At 35.6% G+C, this 23703-nt stretch overlaps 1 protein-coding gene across 4 annotated transcripts; it reads right to left on the bottom strand.

The window, feature by feature from the left end:
* Positions 1-560: 560 nt before the first annotated feature.
* Positions 561-22546, bottom strand: CUNH8orf88 (chromosome unknown C8orf88 homolog). 4 transcript variants are annotated; one of them, XM_027856971.1, is made up of 6 exons: positions 22440-22546; positions 14832-14930; positions 12467-12540; positions 10671-10746; positions 8606-8712; positions 561-3025 (listed from the first exon to the last, which is right to left on the bottom strand). In XM_027856971.1, exons 2-6 carry the CDS (start codon positions 14902-14904, stop codon positions 2993-2995), a joined length of 363 nt encoding a protein of 120 aa, XP_027712772.1. In that variant the 5' UTR covers positions 14905-14930; positions 22440-22546; the 3' UTR covers positions 561-2992. The 4 variants fall into 4 exon arrangements, 1 of the variants encoding a protein (XP_027712772.1); XR_003568658.1 differs by lacking the exon at positions 10671-10746 and adding an exon at positions 14298-14574 and having other exon boundaries at positions 2985-3025; positions 8606-8654; XR_003568657.1 differs by lacking the exons at positions 8606-8712; positions 10671-10746; positions 22440-22546 and adding exons at positions 14298-14574; positions 22186-22243 and having other exon boundaries at positions 563-3025.
* Between the last annotated feature and the right edge of the window lie 1157 nt (positions 22547-23703).

Raw genomic sequence — 23703 nt, 5'->3', positions numbered from 1 at the left:
GAACTTTTTAAGTAATGTACTATGGGTACCTCATGAGTAATACGAGTAATGTTGTTGATTTAGAGTTAAGGCAGCTTCCAAGAAAGGAGTATCTGGCACATTCTAAATCCTGATTATATATTAGGCACATTTGGATCCAGGGAATAGTTTATGCTTTAGGATAATCTGGCTCAAAATAATACTGTGTTTGATTATAGCATGCAACTGGTGGGATAGTACTCTAATGTGAAGAAAAAAACACTTTAAATTTTAGCTGACATCAAAATGCTTTAAACAGTATTAACCTAAGAAAATAAACCAATAATGTGAAATACAAAAAAGCTGAGTGAAATGGTAAAGCATCAGTCAATGGGGGAACCATCTACTATGATGATATATACTTAACTACAAATCTCCTATCCCTTAAAATGTATATGCCATTCTTTGCAAGCTCATAAACCATTAGATAACCACTTTTATAACTAAAACTCATCACACAGAAAATTGTTTAAAAAAATTATATACCCCTTATTAGGATTCTTTTCAACTTGTTAGTCTGTGGGGAAAGTAATTTAAGGTGAACATTTTCAATCATCTTTTCATCCTTGTATAATTCAAATAGCTAAATTTAAAAGCTACTTTTTAAAGACTATAAAATTACAGATAACAGAAACACTCTCAAATATAATCACAACTCTGAACCACCCACAAAGCTTTGTATGTCCCCAGCAAACCTCCTCTATCCTAAATTAAATTCATTTTTCAAACATTTCAGAATTTCCCCAAGGCATAAAGGCAGTCTATTTTGATTGTTGGATGGATTAGGTCTATCAAATACTTGTCTTGGCCAATTCTATTGAAGACAAACATTACAAAATAACTCTGTCAACTCTTTTAATTTATATACAGAGCACAGCGCAACATTACTGGAGATGTACAATGATTATATAAACATGCTATACATATGTACAAAGGCAAAGAGACAGAATATAAAAAGTCTTTGCAGCCTCATTCTGAATATGTGCAGTAACAAAGGATTAATTGACTTTGAAAACCTATCAGAATGTTAACACTGTAACAAAACTCAGTGCACAATTTCTGTTTAATCTTCCTCTGAAAAGAGTTGGCATTGAATGGCTGGGATAAAATGCAGCCCCAAAACAGCTGCTAAGTAATAAAAAAGGGCCAGTCATTGCACTAGCTGGTCCTTTTCAGTGTCATATTTAGGAACCACATCAAGTCTTTTAATACGGTGTAGTCTTCAATGTCTGGCCCATGGTAGCATGACAATGTAAGTGTTCTGCCCATCACAATGGCTTATCCAACAGATATTCAGCATAAGGGCTTACCAAATTCCAAATATACATAAAATTAGATCCTATTTCTTTTTATAATTAGCAATAAAAGGGATTCAAACAAGAAAAGGCAATTTAAAGTGTAAGAGAATTTAATCATATATGACAATTCTGATTGCAATGAAACTATTATATAGGTAGAAGGAATTAGCAAAGTAAAAAGCTGTTGTTTTTAAAGGGTGCTATATATAACAGCTCATCATAAAAATCTGGCTTTAGGTTTTAAATGAATGCCTTCTCAGTACTTCAGAAGGAACCTTTTCCAGGGAGAATAAATGAGTGAGGGATTGAAGTTTGAATACTTTCATCTAAAAACCAGGATCTCAGCAAAATGGCTCTAAGACTCGAAGAGAAGAGGGATATGCTTAATCAAATTAAAAACCTTTTGTCAGAATGAAATTCTACCGAGATCCCTTTAATGGAGATAAAAGGGATTGACACTTACCTTTACAACTCCATTTTTACCCTTTGCCAAATATTAGTTTGCTCCTGGTGCAGAGAGTCTCTCTTTTCTGTTCCTTTGGCCCATCCCAGGAAAAATGAACAAAAATAGTTGCCTATTTTCTCTCTTGGTGGGGAGGAGGAGAGTAAATGGGGAGGGAGGGAGAGAAAAAAACCCATCCAGATGAAACTCCTCAAAATAATGGTTCCATAACTGCTAAGTGGCTTTTTGACACTGAGCTGGAAAAATGCTTTCCAGTAATATTTGGGGTGACTTTTTCTTTACAGAAAATTCACAGTATAAAAAATTTAATTTTAGGAATTTTACTTATTAAATGCTTCATCCAAATACTTTCTTGACATTATAAGGAAATTAGAGAGTTGAACAGAGCATTGAAACTTAAAGCATGTGCAACCTTACAAATCCCTAACATTTTCCTTTTTGGTTATGAGAGTAATAGTCCTGTTTATAAAAATTCTGAACTACTTTTCATATAGTTTGATCTATAACATAAGCAGTATTTTTTTCAGCTCCATAGTTCCATTTGGTATCACTAATACAGCTTCCTATTAGTCTGCCTCTGCTAATAATTTTAGGACTGCCAAGACAATGTTTATGGTCCAATAACCTAAAGATCAATTGGTCAGAAACAGCTATAATAAATTCTCCTCTCTGTCTCTGAGAACTGCACCACTAAATTTACTCAATCAAATTATGGTTTTGAGGAGATTACAAAAGATCCTTTCAAGTGTTGGTATAAAATTGCTGGAAACAAGAATAAAAGCAACTTTAAAGGCAACAAAAGATTATGTACTATATACATAATATAGTAGCAAATATTTTATATTTGAGAATCGTTACAGCTTGCATTTCCATTCCATTATTACAAATGATGAAAAACAAAAAAAATTGCAAGTAACGTGCAAATTATAAATACCAGGTCTTCCCACAAAACTAAGTCAATTACTACTTTCCAGTGTTCTTTCCCAAATTATGCAGTTGCTTGCCTGCAAAAGCTGAAGCTGATTAGAAAGAAAGTTCTTTATAGTTTAAAATATTTCTTACTCATTTTAGGGAAAACCAAATAGTCAACTATTGAAATGAAAAATAAATTGGATTGTCATGGTCCATCGCAGTTATTGTTACTAGATCCACTTCATTTTTAGGTGTCCAAAATATTAAATGAACGATTCTTTATCTTCAAAATCCTCTGTTCTTATGAATGCTCCTTAAAACTTTGGTTGTTTTCCTGAAACACAAAAGAAAGTTCTCAATAAATAAAACCTATGTTTATACATTTTAATTGTATACCAAGTCAATATTTTTAATTTAGTGTCTAGTATGTACAAGACACAGTAAACTGATTATAAACTATATTATTATATAATGCTAAAAGATCTGGATGCAATTTGACTAGAAATAAAATTATTTTTGTTATATTCAATAGGGCAAAATGTTGCTCTGAATATAGTTCAGGAATGCAGCTTTTCCATGTAGTTAGTACATTAAAATATAAAACATTTGCATATAAAAGACCAATGGTGCTAGGTTGTAAAGGGCTTTAAGGCCGAATGGAAGAGTTTCTGTTTGATTCGGGAAGCCATAGGAACCACTAGGGGAACAGCAATTATCAGACTTGAACCTGAAGAAAATCATTTTGCAACTGTGTGAAGGATGGATTGGAGATGGAGGATTGAAGCAGAGACTCCACTGAGGAGTTACTGCAATAGTCTAGGCCAAGAGTGAAAAAGATTTAATGAGAAGGATTCTCCTAAAATGTTTGGGTTAATAAGAAGTGAGGCAAGATTAATCGAAGAGCTTTCTCTATTAGAAATGTTAATGCTGTAATTTTATTTGTACATAACATTTAATAAGGACTTAGAACCTGAAGGTGATTGAAACATAGGCCAAGAAGGAGTAAACAAGGTTAGGACATCAACTTAGGCGGTAACTTGTTTATTTAAATCACTTAAGTTTTACATAAATGAATGTTTATCTTCCCATAAGATTATTGTGATTTACCAATCTATTGGACAGAATGGTCTTTTTTTTTTTTACCAGCTGAAATGTGACCTATATTTTCTTTTTTTGCCACCTTTGTTTTGACAAATGTTACCCTTTGCAATTTATAATTTTCTCCTTTTAGTCTTGTCATTTCAGTCTGTCCATTTGTCAGTTTATTATAATGATGCCACCAATTCTTTCATGATCAACTCATTAAGTCCTGGATGAGTATGAGGATATTACACCCCTGCTGCTGCTCAGTTTTTGAAGACCTCACTCCTTCTTGGTCTGTATCTCACAGACTATATGTGTCCTGAACTTCCAGGCAGAAGTCAAGTCTGCTTTCTGATTCAAAGATTTCAATAGTCTAAAATACCTTAAACATATGACAAGGAACACTTGCTTGTACATCTGTTCCAGAATGCCAGTTAATTTTCAAACCCTTACTATGGTATTTTGGGATACATTCCAAAGGGGATAAAAGAATAGTGTCCAAGACACAGAGGTGATAGGTCCACCATACTCTGCTATGCTCACACAACATGAAGTATATTATGTTCAGTTTTGGACATCAAATTTTAAGAAGGCTTTTGACTGATAAGTTGGAGCTACAGAAAAGCAACCGAGATTGTGAAAGGTATTCAGATCATGCAATATGAGAATTCATTGAAGGAATCAGGGATATTTAGCCTGAAGGAGACTTAGTAGTGGGACAATAGCTGCCTTCAAGTATTTGAAGAGCTGTCACATAGAAAAGGGACAATACTTCTTGTTCTAGGACCAGAAGGCAAAGGTAGAAAAAAAAAGGTGGAATTTGAAGAGACAGATTTAAGCTAAATGTAAGAAAAAAAATTCCTTATGGTTAAAGTTATCTCAAAGTAGAAGACTACGATGGGAGTACACCCATCTGGAGATGATGTGGAAGGATTCCTATTCAATTTCAAGTTGAACTAGATGTCTTCTGAGGTTCTTCCCACGTTTGAGATTGTATGAATTTATGAAAACGAAAAAGTTCCAAGTAACCTCAAATATGCAGAAGCTTATTTGTTCTCCAGGCTGAAACCTTCATGTTGAAGAACAAAACAAGAGTGATCTTATTCTTCCTCTTCTGAAGTTTTCTCAACAGCATTCACATTGCCCAAACCTCCTGGTTTTGGCACTGCCCATGAAAAAAAAGGCAATTATATTAAATTCTATATGAGAAAAGCTAAGTTCCTTTGAGAGAAGAGGTAGAAGAGGGATATGAATATTCTACAGGAGAAAACAAAAGGAGAAAAGACTAAAATAAAGAGGTTTGGGAAAAGAGTAGGAAGCACAAAGAAAGGAACAAAGAGACAAAATTGATCATTTAAATTAAAGAAAATAGAGACAAAATATGATCATTTAAATAGAACCCAAGTTTGGAAAGGTAAACTTATGTAACAGAAGACGAAGGAAAAGACATGAAATGTTTTTGTAGATGAGAGGAAGATTAAGGTTTAAGGAAAGTACAAAAAGGAAATGAAAGCAAATGGGAATGGAAAAAAATTTTAATAGATTGCTTTCATCGAATAAAAGTATCAAAAAAAATTCACCAGACTCAAGTTAAAAAAGAAAACAAGCCTTTCTCTTGACCATCCATAAATATCTATACTTACTGTTTGCACATTCTCACATAAATGAAAACATTCCTTCAAAGAACAGAACATCCCAACTGCCATATTTTCTAGATTCTGATTCCTTCTATCATAATAATCTGTCCTAAACTTGTTGTCTTAACCATTTCTGTCGGCCTGCTCATCTGTTTAAGTAAGTGCTATTATCTTCATGATTGCTATAAAAATTCAGGAGAGAAAAGCAAATTAACTGGTGTTATCAAGAGAGCTGGACACAATAGCACCATAGGATTTTGAGCTGGAAACGACCTTAACAAAATCAATCCAGTCAAACTTCCTCTTTTTATAGATGAGGAAAGCAAAACCCAGAAAGATTTGATAAATGTGGTTAAATAGCAGAGCCAGGATTCAAATCCAGGTCTTCTTACTCTAAGTCCAATGTTGATAGTATTAAACCAAGAGAAGTTTCCTTCAAATTGTTACTGCTACATCTCCTGAGTAGGTTCTTCCGAAAACACTATCCAGACCAACTCTTAGACCATGGATATGTAGTTTTGGTCATTTAATCATTAAGTGCTTATGTGCAGAATGCAACTCAGGTGGTACTTCCTATGTAGGCAAGTCAATAAGTCAACTAGCATTTATTAAGTGACTACTATGTGCCAGGCATTGTGCTAAGCTCTGGGGATTCCTGCTCTAAAGGAGCTCACAATCTAATGACATGCCTCACCACACACACACACACACAATTTAAAAAGAGAGAGAGGAGAAAAATTCTCCTGAAGATGTTACTGCTTCCCCTTCCAAATACAGACTTTTAAGAGCTGGAAAGGATCTCAAACGTTATGGAGAATATTCTTTAAAACATCCCACCCAGTGATTACCTAAGAATCTGCTTCTTAAAGACTTCTGATAATGCCAGACTCCCTCTGAAAGCAAACTATTCTGCTTTTGGATAGCTCTATTCAACTGGAATCTGCTTCTCTATAACTTGTGGCCACTGATTCCAAATCTGCCTTCTTTTACTAAGTAAATAAAGTGGTCATTCCTCCTTCTATGACTGGTTCTATAATACACTGAATGCTTCAAACTTTTCCTGTATCTTAGACTTATGGTTCCAGGTAAAGAATCTGAATTAAACAGTTTCCTAGGAAAGGCACAAAAATTCAAGTGTCAATGAACTCGACACAATTAGTTGTGTTTATAATACAAAAGGATTTGATCTTGGTTCTACTCCTGTATTTTCCAAACTTAGTGGAAACTGAGTATTTTGCGTATATTTACACCTAATATTTAAGGGACATCTGAATAATGTAACCTGTGAGGTCTTTCTCCATATCAATTATCCCTTTGCATAAAAATGTCAATTGATCACTCTCTAGTTTTGATTCAATTTAAAAACTTGCATTAATGACCTATTATGACCCTTTGATTAAGGAAGAAGTTAAGAACACAATATTTTTAAAAAGGTACATTGGTCAGAATGAGATTTACCAATGGAAAAGAAAACGAAAGCTCTTTGGAATTATAAGAATTCCACACAAGCACAACAGATTAAAAGATTTAACATTGAAATTACATATGCAGTCATAGCTCATACCACTTTCAAATGCCTTTTGATAAAAAAGAAAGTTCAAAATAGGGTAGTAACTTAGCATTGTCCATGTAATTCCTTATATCCTTACAATCTCATGCTACAACTTAAACACATCCTTCTCAACTGGACCTTAGTGGAATAATGAACTCACCAAGCTCTGAAGTAAACTTCAAGATAGTTCACATAAAAATATCTGTGTGCCCTTGTATGTGAATGAAATTGTATTAAGTGCTATGACTGAGGGCACAAAGCGAATTACAGTCTCTACTCTCAAGCAGTTATACTCTCACCAGGCATGGACACTTGTAATACAAAGCAATATATGAAAAGTATCCAAACAGCAAAGTGTTATAGGAGTGCAGAAAAGGGTTGGCTAGGTTGATACATGGAGATGGTAAAATCTGAACTGTGCCCTAAAGGATAAGTGACATTTCACTAAGTGGAAATGATGAGGTGAGCATATCATGTGGAGCAAATAGCACAATAAACTGGAATGAACCAAGAGCAGGGTAAAGGAGGAGTGATGAAGGGATTTAGAAAAACTCTTCTTCCAACGATCAGGAGGAAGACCTGGAGATATTTAGTCTAAAAATGAGATTTAGGAAACATGCCAACTGCATTCAAATATTTGAAGAGCTGTCCTATAAAATATATCAGAATTGGTTTATTCAGGTTTCAGTTAAATATCAAGGTGGAAAAAAATTCCCTTATTACAACTGTCCAAAATTAGAATGATGTCTTTGGAGGTGGTGTGGTCTCCATTGCTGAAAATCTTCAAGTGGAAGTATCAGATATTTTAAAAATAGGATTATTATTCAGGTATGAGTTGTACTACTAGATGATGTCTCAGTCTGAGATCCTATAAAATAGGAGAAGAAATGATTGTTTCCTATAATATGTAAAATTATATCTATGTCCCAGATGTCACGTGAGGTGCTATGTGATAACAGCAGAAGGAATAAGGGATGTTTAGTCTAGAGAAGAAAAAAAGGTAAATGATAGTTGCCTTTTATCTCATTTGAGCCTCAAACCACCCTGTAAGGTAGGAGTTATCATTTTATAAATACAAAACCTGAAGTTCATAGAGGTTAACCACCCAAGGTCACCTGGTTATATAAAGCAAGACTCAAACCCTACACCAGTTCTTTACTTTTTTGTGCCACTGACTCCTCTGGCAGTTGAAACCTATTGGTCCCTTTTCAGAATGTTTTAAAATGCATAAAATAAAATAGATAATAATAACAAGGAAATCAATTATTTTAAAATATAGTTACTAAAATATTAAACAAATTTTTGGACTTCGGGTCAAAAACCCCTACTCTCTACCATGCCTTAAAAAATATCGAGAAAGCCATAGATGGACAAAGTATCCATTTATTTGTTAACCATGGGAATTTGGGGGCAGCTAGGTGGCACAGTGGATAGAGCACAGGCCCTGGAACCAGGAGGAACTGAGTTCAAATCCGGCCTCAGACACATTGCCTAGCCAGAAAAAAACAAAACAAAACAAAACCATGGGAGTTTTGTGTTGGCCTGGGCTTGGAGAGATATATCACATAACAAAGAATTAAAAACTTAATAGACACTCTAATCAATACTTGTTGAATTAAATCGATGATTAAAAAAAACTTACTGGCTTCTGGAGTACAATGGGATGATCGGGCAGAAAATCTGGTTTCTTTCTACAGATGGAAACACTTGAAAGCTTCAACAGGAAATCTCTGCTATATTTAATTCTTTCTGTACACATTAAACACCAATTAGAATTCGTCTAAGTAAGATTTCCTACTAGATAAGTTTTGGCACATTTCTTTTGTGTTTTATAAACTAAAAAGACTATTTTTGGAGAAAAAAAAAGTTAAAGTTAAAATATTCCCTCAGCTAGTTCAACTCCCTTCAATTATCCCTTCTTCCTGTGGATGAAGCCAGAAGCCAGACAGCCCAGTAAAGAGTAGTAGTCTGTTGGAGGGAGGGTTAATGCTTGAGGGAATGCTTACTAATGAGACTCTTCTAACTAACTCTATATGGTCTAACAGATAGATGAGGCATTCCTTGGTGCTACAGGTTTTGTTAAATACAACTTTGATAAGAGGATTTCAATTTCTAAAATATTGGAGGCTTTAGTTATATGAAATATACTTGAAAACATCATCTCTTTGGTTAGTATCTTGGGAGAGCAAATACTTAATTACTTCAAAACCACATTTCCATTATCTTAAAAAAATTCAAAATTAACAAAAGAAATCACACAAGTACCATAAGCTATAATATCTATTTCATAGCTAAGTAAATATAATACCACCTCAAAATGATATAATACTTAATAGTTTACCTCAATTGCATAAAAATTCCATTATTGTCACCAATTTACAGATAGGGAGTCAGAAAGAAGTGAAAGAACTTTTGTCCTAAGATCATAGTTGGTAAATAACTAAGCCAAGACAAGAACTTAATACAATCTTCAAACCAGGACATAACTTGTCAAAAATCAACCACTTTGCATCACCTGTCCTAAATCCCAACATGCTATATCATTCTTTTTTATTTTATATTTATCCTGGCCTCATCTCACATAGCTTAGTACTGTCTATTTACTTTAATTAATAATAATATTTATTATTATTTTCTTATTCAAATAAATACACAAAATTCAAATTAATCATACTAATAGTATTATTTCTTTTAATTTTACTTTGTCGGCTCCAGTTCTACTTAACGCAGACAACCCCACAGATCTAAAAAAAATTCCGCTATCATCAGTAGAATATATCTATTCTCAAGACAATATACATTGATGTCTTTTTATTTGAATGTTGCTATGCCTTTACTTTACTTTTTTTCTTTCCTGTCATCCTTGGAAATAGCTATCCTGAGATTCAAGGAAAATCTACATAGTGAGGAAAAAAAGAATTTTAAAAATCAGATACAATAAAACTTCAGTAAGTTGTGTTGACATTTTTCAGAAGTGAATGAAGTTAAATGTTTTATATGTTCAGTGCTACACATATTAATGCAGTAATTATGCACATAGTCAAAAGCATCTGTTGAATAATGAATAAATGTTTTATCTTTAATTACTACATAATACTAAATAGTAATTAAAAGCAGCATCATTTTCATATAACATGCTAAAGTAGCTTATGTCATATAAAATCATATTTATAAGTTTATAATTATTCTTTCTTTAGCAAACCTTTCCTTCACAGATATTATTATAAGATAAATTACCTACTCACGGACAAATCCTTACAAATTCTGAATTAATGAAGTTTTACTATGTTTAAAAGAGGTACAGAACACAGGAAAAATACCAAAAATAGAAATAAGGTTAATCTTCACAACCAGCATTTCCAGGTACTTAATTAGTCAATCACTACAATCTCATCAAGCAGTCTCTCACCCTCCAGATACCATAATCATAATACTCTTCCCTGGTAGTCTCAAGACAATGTTAGAAACAACTGGAAATCTGAGGCTCAAGTTTCCAAAATAACTGTCTCTTCATGAAATATAAAGAGGAATGGCAGAAAACCTATCTCCAACAATAAGAAAATCTGAAGCTGGAGGCAAGATGCCTGGAGTACAAAAGGATTTTTAGTCAAATTTTAAATTTCATTAGCCAACAACTATATGTTGACTGAGGTATATCTTAACACCAAAAATACTACTTTTAGTTGGGGATCTGGGGACAGGTTTACCTTTTTTGACTGGAGACTGATGCTGCTGTGGTTGGCTAAGACTTTGAGTGAAGGTTTGCATTCCATTAGTCTTACACTGCTGAACAGGAATAAAATGTACTTTTTAAATCCCCAATTTCAAATATTTCACATATCTCTACTTTATTAAAATTATTTTTTTCTAATAATCTAAAATGTCAAAGCATAGATTTTTGCTTAAATAATAAGAAAACTAAACGATGTACTATTTCATTTGATCTCATCATCTCCCAGGGGTTCAATTATCATCTCTATGTTGATGATTCTCAGATCTACTTATCCAACCTATCTCTAACTGCCTTTTTAGACATCTCAAACTGGATGTACCACAGACTTCTTAAACTCAACACAAATCCAATATTGGATTTTTTATGTTTTCCCCAAAACCCTCTCCACTTCTAAACTTCTATAGTACTGTCAAGGGCACCACCATCTTCTAGTCCCCCAGGCTTACAACTTAGGTGTCATCCTTGACTTCTCATTCTCTCTCACCATCCATATCCAATCTCTTGCGGATTTTACCTTGATAATATCTCTTGTAAATATCCCCTTCACTCCTCTAACACTGCTGACACCTTCGTGCACAACTTCATCATCCCATTCCTGAGTTATTACAACAGCCTGACAATTGGTCTCTCTGCCTCAAGTCTCTCCCCACTCTAGTCCATCCTCCACTCAGCTATCAGTGAACTTCCTAAAGCTCAGATCTGACCATATCACTTCCCTATTCATTTAACTCCAGTGGCTCCTTATCACCTCTGGTATCAAATAAAAAATCAAAATCCTCTTTTGGGCATCTAAAGTCCTTCACAATCTGGTCCGCTTCCTACCTTAACAGTCTTCTTACACCACATACTTTGCAATTCAGTGACAATATCATTGATGTTCCTCAAACAAGACACTCCATCTCCATATTTCAGGCATTTCCACTGGTTTTTCCCATATGTAGAAAAATCTCCCTCCTCATATCTACCTCCTGGATTCCCTAGCTTTGAAGCTTCAAGTAAAGTTAAAATCTCGTCTTCTACAAGAAGTCTTTCATGATCCCCTTTAATATTAAGGCCTTTCCTCTATTGATTATATTAAATTTAATCTGTATACATCTTATTTTGTACACAGTTGTTTTCATGCTACCTCCCACATTAGACTGTGAGCTCCTTGAGAGCAGGGATTTTTGTCTTTTGTATTTCCAGTGCTTAGCACACTGCCTGACACCTAGTAGATACAAAAATAATTTTTAAAAAAACAGTTCAGTAAAATGAATGAGAACATCAACCAAATCTGACATTACTTGCAAAGTTCTATATCCAAAGTCCCCTATGTCTGCAAATTAGGGAGAGGGATAGAATTTCTGATTTCTTCTACAGAGAACAACTTGGTTCAAATAATAGTTCCTTTAGGAAACTTTTGCTTTTGCAATCACACAATGTGATCCTTCCCTCCTATCAATTTCCAAGGCTCTTTGTGGGTACTTCAATCATAGAACTTCTGTTTTGCACTTTTCTATTGTCATTTGTGTGTTTATTTTACTCCTTCTGGGGGAAATTAGGAGGCACTAGTCAGAGAAGCATAGATAGCCCAGTACAATTTAATCACCATTAATATATCAATATTCTCACCTTCAATCATGGAAGGACACCAAGTAGTGAGTAGTGAAATGACTATGTTGACTATTACTCTACTACAAGAAAACTATTATTCTGGACTACTTAGCCTATGAATGTCTTTAAATTCTTTTCATAATTTCAATGTATATTCTAAATATTTGAAAAACTTACCCTGCCAACTCCACTTTGTAAACACTGAGTGCTGCACGGACTTTCATTTTGAAAATTAAAGGGGAATGCTGCTCCTGTTGGGACAAGGTATTACCTTCATTAACAGGTAAAAAAGAAATATAACTAAGCAAAAGGCATAACCTTAATGAGAAAATTGTCGCTGTTTTTAATACTTGAGTGCTTAAAGTATTCTAGGCAGTAAAACAAAAGTAAATGACTCTTGGATTCCTTGGATTATTATATAAAGAAGAGTGGCTAGCTGAGTCCATCTTCCCTGAGAAGAAAATAAGAAGAAAAAGAAAAAAATTTTAAGAAAAATTCCTTAAAAATAAGGAATTTATGTTAGCTACAAGAAAATATTTTCTATCAGTGAATGTATTTATATGTAAGTTTTAGTTATCTAGATTGGCTAAGGAATCTCCTTCTTACACAGCTTTTAAAAATAGGATTGATTTTAATGTATGTAAAATAAGAGTATGATCCAAATGTAGAAAAATGAACTGAAGGTATAGAAAGGATAAGTCTACAAATCTTATAATTCTTTGATATTAAATTGCTCACATTTCAGTTAGTGATTTTTTCACACATGATGACATTATACAATACCAATTTTTAATTCTTATTTTTCATTTCCATTTGTTTTTATTATTTTATAGGTTTAATATTAACAGCTGAACAAAAGAGTAATAGTTGTCTGGAACAGACAGAAATCTTTATCTAGGATACTTACTCTTTTCAATGAATTTTCCCTTTAAGAATCATATAATTAATCCCTGAAGACATACAAGTTTGATGTAGAATGAAAATAAATGATTGCATTCTTCAAATTTAGAGTGATTCCAAAATCAAATAGGAAACAAAATGGAAATAAGTTTGCAAAAAGATCCTCCATATAAGCAGATTATTTGAGCCTTAATAATTATTAACAATGCAATTATTTTCATCCAGTCAGTTAGTCAATCCAGCACCTAGCCTGGTAGAAAATGTAGCAAAATAGACTAAAAAAAGTTTTCTTTAACTTGCAGTATAGTAATAGGAAATGTAAAATGAAATAAGAGGCAGCATAGTATAGTGCATAAAACACTTGATTTGTAATCTAGACCCAGGTTTAAATCCAGACTCGATACCCAATACCTATGTAACTGTATGCAAGTCACTCACCCTCTCATAACCTCAACTTCCTCACCTATCTAAATAAGGGGCTGGCCTTGATAGCCTCTAAGCTCCTTTACAGTTTTAATTCTATGCTCCTACGATCCCTCAAAACCAATGGTGATCCTAAACATGGGAAAGGGGCTTACAAAGTATAACTTGAGGTTTGAACCTCCTCGAAGTCAAAGTTTCTTAACTTAAGATCCTTAAACTTGTCTTTCAAAAAAATTTTAACAACTATATTTCAATAAAATTTGTTTCCTTTGTAATTCTATGTATTTTATGTATTCAAAAGAGATCCACAGGTTTCACCAGACTGCCAAAGGAGCCTGACACACAAAACAGTTAAACACCCTTGCTCTAAGTGAACTATCAAGGTAAAGGTATCAAGGTAGATCTCATATTCACAAATTACTGAAATATAAAATTTCAAAAATGAGGCTATTAAATATGAAATATTAAATAGCTGTACACAACAGTGACTAATGCAACAGGATAAATTACATGTGAAGTATAGATAAGCTTCTGCTTTAGACTGGCTCAAAAAAGGTTAACATATCAAAAAAAAAAGTTAGAATTTTCCCAAGGAATCAACCAAGAAAGTTAGCTTTGTGAACTAATGGTTTTGAGAATAAAAGGTAAAAGGGGGCATTTCTGCATAATGTATCTTAAAACTTACCTATTTTCCTATGTTTAGGTTTCCAGAAGTCAGATTACCTGTTCCAGCTCAAAGCATAGCCCTAAACTTTACCAAAATAAAGTTATGACATCACAATCACCACAGAATCTCTAAGTGCTGTTCTATAAGAACAATTTTTAAACTGCACTTGTATACTTAATTTTTTTCAAGGATTTTTTCATTCTTCAGTAAGACTCTGCAGTGATCATTGTCAATTGGCACAATTTGTGCTGGGGTATTGATCTGAGCAGGAGCCAGTGATCTGCCAAAATGAGACCTGAAACAAAAATACACAAGGTTAATTTTAGTCAAGTGCTAATTTACCTCTCACCTTTGCTGGTCTTTCAGATTATGTGTTAACAGATAAGTAGTGTTTATTTTTCTTAATATGTCGGGTATTTATTAGAGAATCTTTCAGGGTTTTTTTTAAAATTTTCACACAATAACAATATGGCACTTTTGAAGCACTGAGCCTTTTAAATATTAATTGAAAATAGACAAAAAATTTAGAGATAGCACTACTACATTACTCACCATGGGGAGAAGACAGATGTCTAACTGGTCTTGCTGGCTGAAGTGGTTTACCAATCAATTTTTTGGTTTCCATTATCACAAAGACATTGAGGTTCCATACTTTAAAAGACAAATTATAGTTATATAATGTGTTTTAACTAAGAAAATTAAATTCTCGATTACATTATTTGTCTGAGTTCATAGAACTTTATTAAATTCAAGTAATCATAAGACTTCTATAAGAATAAAGATGTACCAATTTCAAGATTGAAATGAACTCAACAATGAGCACCTACTGCATAGGGCTTTATGCTAGCTACTGGAGAGATGTCAAGTTTAGACAGGATATCATCACTATCTAGTAGAGCTAATACAAGGATAAGATACCAACACAATTATAATTTATAACATGATTAGGTACAATAGAGTTGAAAATCAAAATGCTATCTGAAACTCAAGAGAGAAGGTTATTGCCAATATAAGGGAACAGGAAAGATTTCTAAGAACAGGGAGTTTTTAAATTCAGTTTTGAAGGTTGGGGAGGAATTCAATAGATAAAAGGGGAAAGACAGGATATCCAGGCATAGAGAACATGAGTAAAAAAGGCTGGGTGTGTTCAAAAACAGACAGTACTTCAGTTTAATTTGAATGTACTGTGAACAGAGCAGAATATAAAATAAATCTGGAAAGGCAGGGTTGCACCAGACTGTGGAAGGCCTTGAATGCTAGGAAAAGGTGACCTGTGGGGTATCTCAAATTCAACAAATACACATTATCTTTCCCAGAAAGCCCATCTAGTACCGAATTCCCCGTCTCCATCAAGGCTTGGGGCCATGGGCTTCTGATTGGTGAGAATTTACCCTATTTTGTCACAGATTCAGACCTACTATGCTACTTTCCTTGACCATCTCAATGTTATGCCACCATAGGACTATCCCATACCTCTTCCCAACTCTAACTCTGAGGAGAGTAACAAAATCAAGACTACCAGCCAGAAAAGATTTGTCAATCAATTGCTTTATGACTCCTCCCCTGGCCACAACTCCCTTACATGTGTTGTCTTACCTTATTAGAATATAAGATTCTTGAGGACAGGGATTGTCTTGCTTGTTTGTATTTCTATCCTGAATACTTAGCACAGTGCTTGGCACGTAGTATGCATTCAATATTTCTTCATTCATTATTGCAAGACCACTAACTATACTTCCAATCATCCAGATTCAAAACCATAGAGTCATCTTAACTCTTCCCTCTACTTGACTCATCAAGCCCTATTGAATCCATACATGTTAAACATTCACCGACTTCTCTCCAATTGTACTATAATGACCCCAGTCTAGATCCTTATGACTATTTCAGTATTCTCTTACCTGGCCTTCCTGCTTCCAGTCTTTCCCCTCAACAATTCATCCACCACACAAGTGCCAAATTGAAATTCCTAAGGGGCAGGTCTGACTCTGCCAATACCGTATACTGACTTCATTTTCCCCCCACTCATTATAAGATAAAATCAAAATCTTCTGTTTGGCATTTGGAGTCAACTTCTGGCTCCAATTTATACTACGAAGCTGATTACACATTACTCTTTCCATCACATAGTCTGCACTCCAACTAAACTGGCCTACCTGCTATTGCCCATACAAGACAACTCATTTCCTGTCCCTTGGTATAAGTTGCCCTTCATACCTAAAAGACTCCTTCAACACTGCTGCTTCTTGGAACTCCTCTCTTCAAGACTCAGCTCAAGTGCTATCTCCTTCAAAAGACTTTTTTGATACTACCAGTTGTTAGTTACTCTGACCTCTCCCAAGAAATCACTTTGTATTGTAATGTATCACTTGAAATACAAGCACCGAGCATGCACTCGCGCATGCACGCGCGCACGCACACACACACACACACACACATTATGTATATATCCTGTACTTAACTTATTATGTTGTATCATCTCCAATAGAATATAAAGCTCTTTGACAGCATGGCCTATCTCATTTTTGTATTTGTATCTCCAGCACTTAGGGAAATGCCTGGCACATAACAGCAAGATTAGAGATGATTAAGTGAATGGCAATGTATTGATAGGAACAATAAATGGAAGGGGAGGGAAAGAGTAAGTTTAAGGAGAAAAAAAATGATAAAACTACTCTGGACATCATGATGTTGAAGTGCTGGTAAGATATCCAGGAGGACTTTGCAGATGATCATCTAGAACTCAAAAGAGAAGTCAAGACAAGAAATATATATCTGAAAATCATCTACATAGAAATGGGAATGAATAAGATTAATAAGAAGAAATAAGGAAACAGAGCCAAGGACATAACCTTTGGAAACACCCCTTCCCTTAAAGAATATTTAGGAAAAGAACAGTCAGTAAAGGCAGCAAAGTCAAAATGATTTACAAAGACAGCAGAATTAAGAGAGTGTGGTACAAAACGCAAAAAGGGGAGTAAGATGAGATGACCAATAGTACCAAATGCTGCAAGGAGGTCGAGGAAAATGAGGATGGGAGGGTTACTGAATTTGATGAGGGCACTGACAACCTTTGGGAAAAGGATTTCTGTAAGGCAATAGAGGTAAAAGCCAAACTGGAAGACTTTAAGGAGAGAATGGGTGATAAAGAAACAGGTAGTATACAAATTTATCAATCTGACAAGAAAAGAAAATGCAACACAGTTGGATAAAGTAGAAAGGTAAAGAAACAGCTTTGTTTTCACTTTTAGGATTAGGGATATATATATTTGTAGAAAGACAAGAGGATGCCAAGATGTACAACAGGAAAATATAAAAGGGTGAGGAGAGAAAGAAAGAGAAAACCAAGAACAAAGATTATTAGCATTAGTGAGGAAAAGGCAAACCTCTCCTGCGACCATAAAAAGAGGAAAATTGAGTTACACAGATATAAATGATCGCCTGAAAGGAGCACTTGGAAAAGAGAAATCTCAGTTCTCAGTTCTTTTTCTCAGCAGGAGACTATAACAGCCAACCTTTTCAATCAATCAAAAAGTATTAAGCATCTGCTATGTGCCAGGCATTGAATGTGCTAGGCATTGACTGTGCTAGGCACTAGGGATATAAAGACAAAAATGAAACAGTCATTAATCTCAAGAAGCTTATATCCTATTAAGTGAAATGCATGTTTTTTCAAATATATATACGTACATATATATATATATATATTACCTTATACAAAATTTGCTGAACTATGTCTATTATCAACGGAAAGCCTACAATAAAGTTCTAAGTCTGATGCCTCATTGTATCATGGAGATGGCTTTAGTTTCTTTAAGGCTATGCCATTAGTCAAAGCACTGGCTAGAAAGTCTCCTAAACTAGGAGATCAAACAACTGAAACTCTTTGTCATCTGAGGCTCACTTTTGCTAAACACAGCAAACTCACTGGTCAAATGTTGTTGATCAATGACATATTTTTTTCTGACACAAGCAATTTACAAAGACTAAGTCACAGTGATGTTGTGATCCACATTATTGGAATAAGTGCCCACAATAACTAAATCATGGATCTCTTAAGTATCAATACAAAGAAACAGATTAAACAACCACTTATACATTCTTTTTTCTCTTCATCCAGAAAGCCTTAAGAACTTGGCAAATCATGTACAAATCAGGTACCAGTGTATCTGATATTACACCCCAATCAAAAACATTTCCATTTCTTTTTTTGAAAGGTGGGAGGACAGAAGGGGCAGGGATAAATAAAATACACAATAAGATAAAATGAAAACTCCTTTATTTGAAGAAAAATGGAAAAAAATATAAAGAGGTAAATATGAATAATATCTAACCTATGTACTTCACAAGGTAATGCCATGGAAACTTTGGGGGCTTGTTTTGGGGTTTTTGTGGGGTTTTTTTTGTTTTTGTTCTCATTTTTGTGTCCAGGTCTATGACTTCATTGCTGTAATGAGCTCCAGGAGAGGACCCAATGCAGCTCCACAACCTTTCTGAAACTTAATGAATCTTAAGAGAGCTTTTCTGGGACACAGAACTACTTGCCCAGGGTCAAAAAGCCAGTATATATCAAAGGCTTAACTTGAACCCAGGTCTTCCAGACTTTGAGGCCCACTCTCAATCTTCTACCACCACAGAGTTACCTAGTGCAAGATGTGGACTTAGGAGAGACTCCCAGTTCCCACACTTACTCTCTCAACCTCAGCCATAAAAAAGGGGCATTGCTTCCACTACATACTTCATAGGACTTGGGGAAGAAAGCACTCTGAGAACCTTAAAGCACTATATAAATTTGAGTTATTATGAAAAGAATTTTGAAAGAAAGTCACTATCTATAATTCCAATTATTATACAACCTATAAATAATTCCCTTTTTTAGGGCTGTATAAATTTTACAAGTTAAAAAATCAAGTAAAAACTGACAGTTTCTCTTACTAGTGTGTGGTAAAACAAGCATTACTCCAAAAGAGCAATATCTGTTTATTCAATTCAATGTTTAATATTGTCAGGAAGGGAATATCAAGAATGGTTTATTAGTCAATTGCTAAAGAATATAAATACTTATATTGATCCTTTTCAATACTACAATTCTGACAAACAACTAATTAAAAATTCAAACAAGTCTAAACACAAAAAAGAATTGTTAAAGTACACTGTTATCTAGTGATTTTTTGCTATCTATGCTGCCAATACAGCATTAGTGGAAATGTATTAATAGTATATGTATAAGACATAACTATATCATAAAAGGAAGTCTCCTACTAATGCTAAAACAAAAGATTTCACATAAAAGGAACATGCCATGATATACTCTATTACCTAAAAACCTACATACACTACAAAATCTATAATTCACAACTAAAAATTTTTAAAGATTAATTACCAAGTTAATAAAGTCTACAAAATAACATCAGATGCTAGATAAATTTCAGTTACTCATTCACTCAATGGACAAATCCTGAATGCAGAATTGAGGAAGTTTTCCTTGAAACAGCTGGTATTACCGAGGGCAGGTATTTGTGATGTCAACAGTTGCAAGGGAAACAGAATACTACATACAACATTTGGCAGCAAATGGTAAGACTACCAAAATGTTAATGTTTAAAAAGTTTTAGCATTTATAATATTCCTGCTAGAAATTTAGATCTTTAAACATCACTCATTTTGATCCAGCTAGTCATGAATTCAATAGATGCCTATAAGTGGCTGTTGCTACAAAACTTGTGTTTTAAATATCATAATATTGAAGAAGAGACGCTGGTCTGAGAGTCAGAAGAACTATTTTCCAGTCCCAGCTTTACTACTAACTAGCTGACTATAAGACCATGAGCAAGGTGACAATTTCTGTGGCCTGTAGACCTCATTCCTCATCTATAAAATGAGGTTTGCCTAGATTATTTCTAAGGTCTTATCACTAAAATTTTATGTGTCTATGAATAATAAATCTGGAAAGCCCGACAGCTTTTTTCCAACTAACAGCAAGTCAAAAGTACAATAACATATATGCATTAACTTGAGGTAAGCCAAAAACACTAGCCATTGTATAGTGTTGCTGTAAAGAAACTACTGACATCTAGTACTTTCTTTTATTTCTGAATAATGGAAAGAGATAAAAGATTAAAAAGATAAATTAAAATCATGAGTCAAGTGCTGCCTGACACTTGTATACCTATCTTTTCAATAATTAATGTGAAGACAGTCACATTTGTGGATGAAAAATCAGAGGATCAATTGGTGTGTGCCTAGACTGTACTACCACCATCAAGCCATCCCCCTCAGAAATTAACTTTTTTAATTGTATTAAATATGTTACTGGATCACTTTCCTTTTGTATTCCCAAAGTTCCCTTTGAAAGCACAGTGAAATTCCAGGCCAAAAGCACAGTTACTTGCAGTTTTAATATGAAAAATCAGTTACCTAGAAATACCCTCTTAAACTAAACTTACATATCAAATGTGTTATTAATCCTTCCTGCTATCAGGAAAGAGGGGAAATATTTGAGAAATAAGATAGATATAGAGAAGTTTTAAATGATGAAGTCAATCATCAACCGATTAATTTTTCTATATGACAAGAAAAAATATTTAATTCTACTAAAACTGTAAAATCTTACTACATCACATTAGGAAAATTAAGAGTTCTTGAAAATTAATGCCACATTTCATGAGTGAATATGAAAAGTGGACAGAAAGCACTTTGTCTTTCACAAACCTTAAAAGGCACTTAAAAAATGTGTGTTCAACTGCTCATTTGAAATACAGATAAAACAGCAAGGAGGGAATATGTGGAAGTAGATATCATCTATGTGATCCCAGCTGATGACTCCCATAGTACTATATATTTCTTCCTTTAACCTAAAAGTAATGTCTATACAAATTCAGACAGTTTCACTCTCTAGGAAAACAAAAAGAAAAGAAAAAAAGTGATGCAAACAAAAAACCAAAACACTTAAGAAAGGGGAGGAGGGAGAATGGGGACACAATTTTGTCAAATACCACTTAATTTACTACTTACTAATCAAACACACCAGTCCTGGAGTCAGGAAGACCTGAGTTCAAATCTGGCCTTAGATACCTACTAGTTGTGTGACCCGGGGCAAGTCACTTAACCCTGTTTGCCTCAGTTTCCTTATCTTTAAAATGAGCTGGAGAAGGGAATGACAAACTACCCCAGCATCTCTCCCAAGAAAACCTCAAATGGGGTCACTTAGAATCTAAAAACACTAAAGAATAACAAAAAAAAAATCAAGTGTTTTCTAAGTGCCCACTATATACTAGATTGCTGGAGATAAAAAGACAGAAGTCAAAGTTCCTATCCTCAAGAAGCTTACACTCTAAAAGGGGAGACAACATATGCATTTGTAAGTATAGGCAAAATAGATACCGAGGAAAGAGCACCAGGAGTTTGAGGGGTAGGGGGGTGTTGAAAAATATCCCTAACCAGTGGAATTTGAGCTGAGTCTTGAAAGACACTTATTTGAAGCACTTTTCTATATTAATGTCAATTAACCCTACATTACAAAACTGGTTTGTTTGTTTTTTCCCAGTTTCTCTTCCAGGGGATTCTTCATTTGGGATCCATCAATTTTAAATACAAATAAACACATATACATATATACACATACATGTATATATGTGTGTATATATGTGCATATATATATTCTGATAATCGTATTTCAATAGAACAGGTTTTCTTCGGAATCCTACTCCGTACTTTTAAACATCTGAAAACATTCTGAGAAGGGTCCCACGAACTTCAGATTGCCAAAGGGGTCCGTCCATAGGACACACAAAAGAGGTTAACAAACTCCTGATATAGGAGAAAAACAATACTATAAAAAAAACAAAAACACCTAATAGGATAAAAAAAAACCCGACAAGTCCAGTCTTGTCATAATACCACTTACCCAATTAATTAGCAAGTATTAATAAGGGCCCACTATGATCACCGTTAGCCTAGCGAGGAACGAGGAGGCAGCACACGCGCGCACACACACGGAACCCCTCCCCTCAAGCCCCGGCTCTTAGGCCCCCAAGCCCCGACGACCTTAACCGCTCTCTCCCATCCCCCACCACGTCGATTCCCCCTTCTCTTCCCTCACAAATCCCCTCCGGGACCCCCACGTCCCAGCTCCTCCTCCTCCGAGGGCCGGCCACCTACCGCCTCAGGATCCGAGAGAGCTCAGGACGGGGGGCGGGTACGGCACCGCGGCTTCCCAGCCCTGGGACACGGGCCCCCGGCGCAGCCACCCCGTCGGTCCTCCTGTTCCTGCCTCCGTCGAGGGCACGGCTCCTTCCTCACGCTACCTCCTCGGAGCGGCCGCGGGGTCGGGAGCCCGATCCGGACTGGAGCTTGGGGGGCGGGGGAGGGGCGGGGGACGGGCGAGGCTGGGGTGGGGCGGGGGAGGGGGCGGAGCCTACTAGGAAGCCCGTTAAACTGGCGGCTCGCGGGCCACTGCGGGGCTCGCGCGCCCCCTGGCCTGGGGGAGGAAGGAGGGGGAGGAGTACGCTGCGGGAGGGGGTGAGGCGCTTCTAAAACCGCCCCCGCGGGCCTAGGCGCAGCCTCGTTGGGGGGGGCTCTCCGGGGGGTCCAGTTAAGGGACTCTTCGAGGGCTGGACCCGGCTCGGGCTGTCAGGCGGAGTTCAGACTCAAAGTTTCCGAAGCTTGGGGAGGTGTGAAAAGGGGTAGAAGTTAGTTTCCACAGACTGGAGGCTACGACAGTTTTTTCAACTAAGCACTTATTTTCTTTCTTTCCTATACACACGCACACACACTGGGGGAGGGGGAACAAAAAACCACAAAAACAAGTCTCCAGTAACTCATAGACGCAGTCAAGCGAAACAAACCACTGCATTGACTTTATCCAAAACCATGTTAACAATTAGTGTTTTCTGGACGAGATGCTTGAGACTGAATCTGTTAGGGTCTCCCATTGTCTCAAATCATCTTTCTAGATTTTTTTTTCAATCAGACCTGAGATTTCACTAGAGAGATGAAGAGCTCCAATAGAACTTCGCCAAGACGATCGGGACCCTGAGAGGTTCTGTGACATTTGTCCAGGTTCCTACTCCCCCCATTATTTCTGGGACTGACTCCAGAGCCAACCCTGTCCAAGCCACCACTAAAACAGGCTGCATCTCCGGATAGAAAAACCCCCCGCCAATGGGAACCAAAGTCAAATTAACTGCCCTCTAGATGTACACCCTTTACTAACGACCAATCATCAACCCCTCTCCCCCGGAAAAGAGAGGATTGCTTAAAGCAGAGGCTCCTTACTGCAGAAATACCTTGGCTAAAGAATGCATTAAATAAATATCCTATGACCTGGAATCTTGATTAAATTTAGCATCCAGATCCAGGGATTTAGGTCACAATCTTTCTCAAAGACTGCAATTCCTATCCATGTACTAGGGGACTTCAGCAT

Source organism: Vombatus ursinus, unplaced genomic scaffold, assembly GCF_900497805.2.
Source record: "Vombatus ursinus unplaced genomic scaffold, bare-nosed wombat genome assembly UNPS02011767.1, whole genome shotgun sequence".
Taxonomy (NCBI): domain Eukaryota; kingdom Metazoa; phylum Chordata; class Mammalia; order Diprotodontia; family Vombatidae; genus Vombatus; species Vombatus ursinus.
This window is presented reverse-complemented; position numbering and strand designations above follow the sequence as displayed.

Excerpts from the sequence above, each read along its gene's own strand:
- CUNH8orf88 (XM_027856971.1), bottom strand. The coding sequence starts at position 14,904 with ATGGAAACCAAAAAATTGATTGGTAAACCACTTCAGCCAGCAAGACCA. Across the intron at positions 12,541-14,831 it reads ACATCTGTCTTCTCCCCATG|GAGCAGCATTCCCCTTTAAT; the intron begins GTGAGTAATGTA and ends TTGTCCCAACAG. Across the intron at positions 10,747-12,466 it reads TACAAAGTGGAGTTGGCAGG|TGTAAGACTAATGGAATGCA; the intron begins GTAAGTTTTTCA and ends CCTGTTCAGCAG.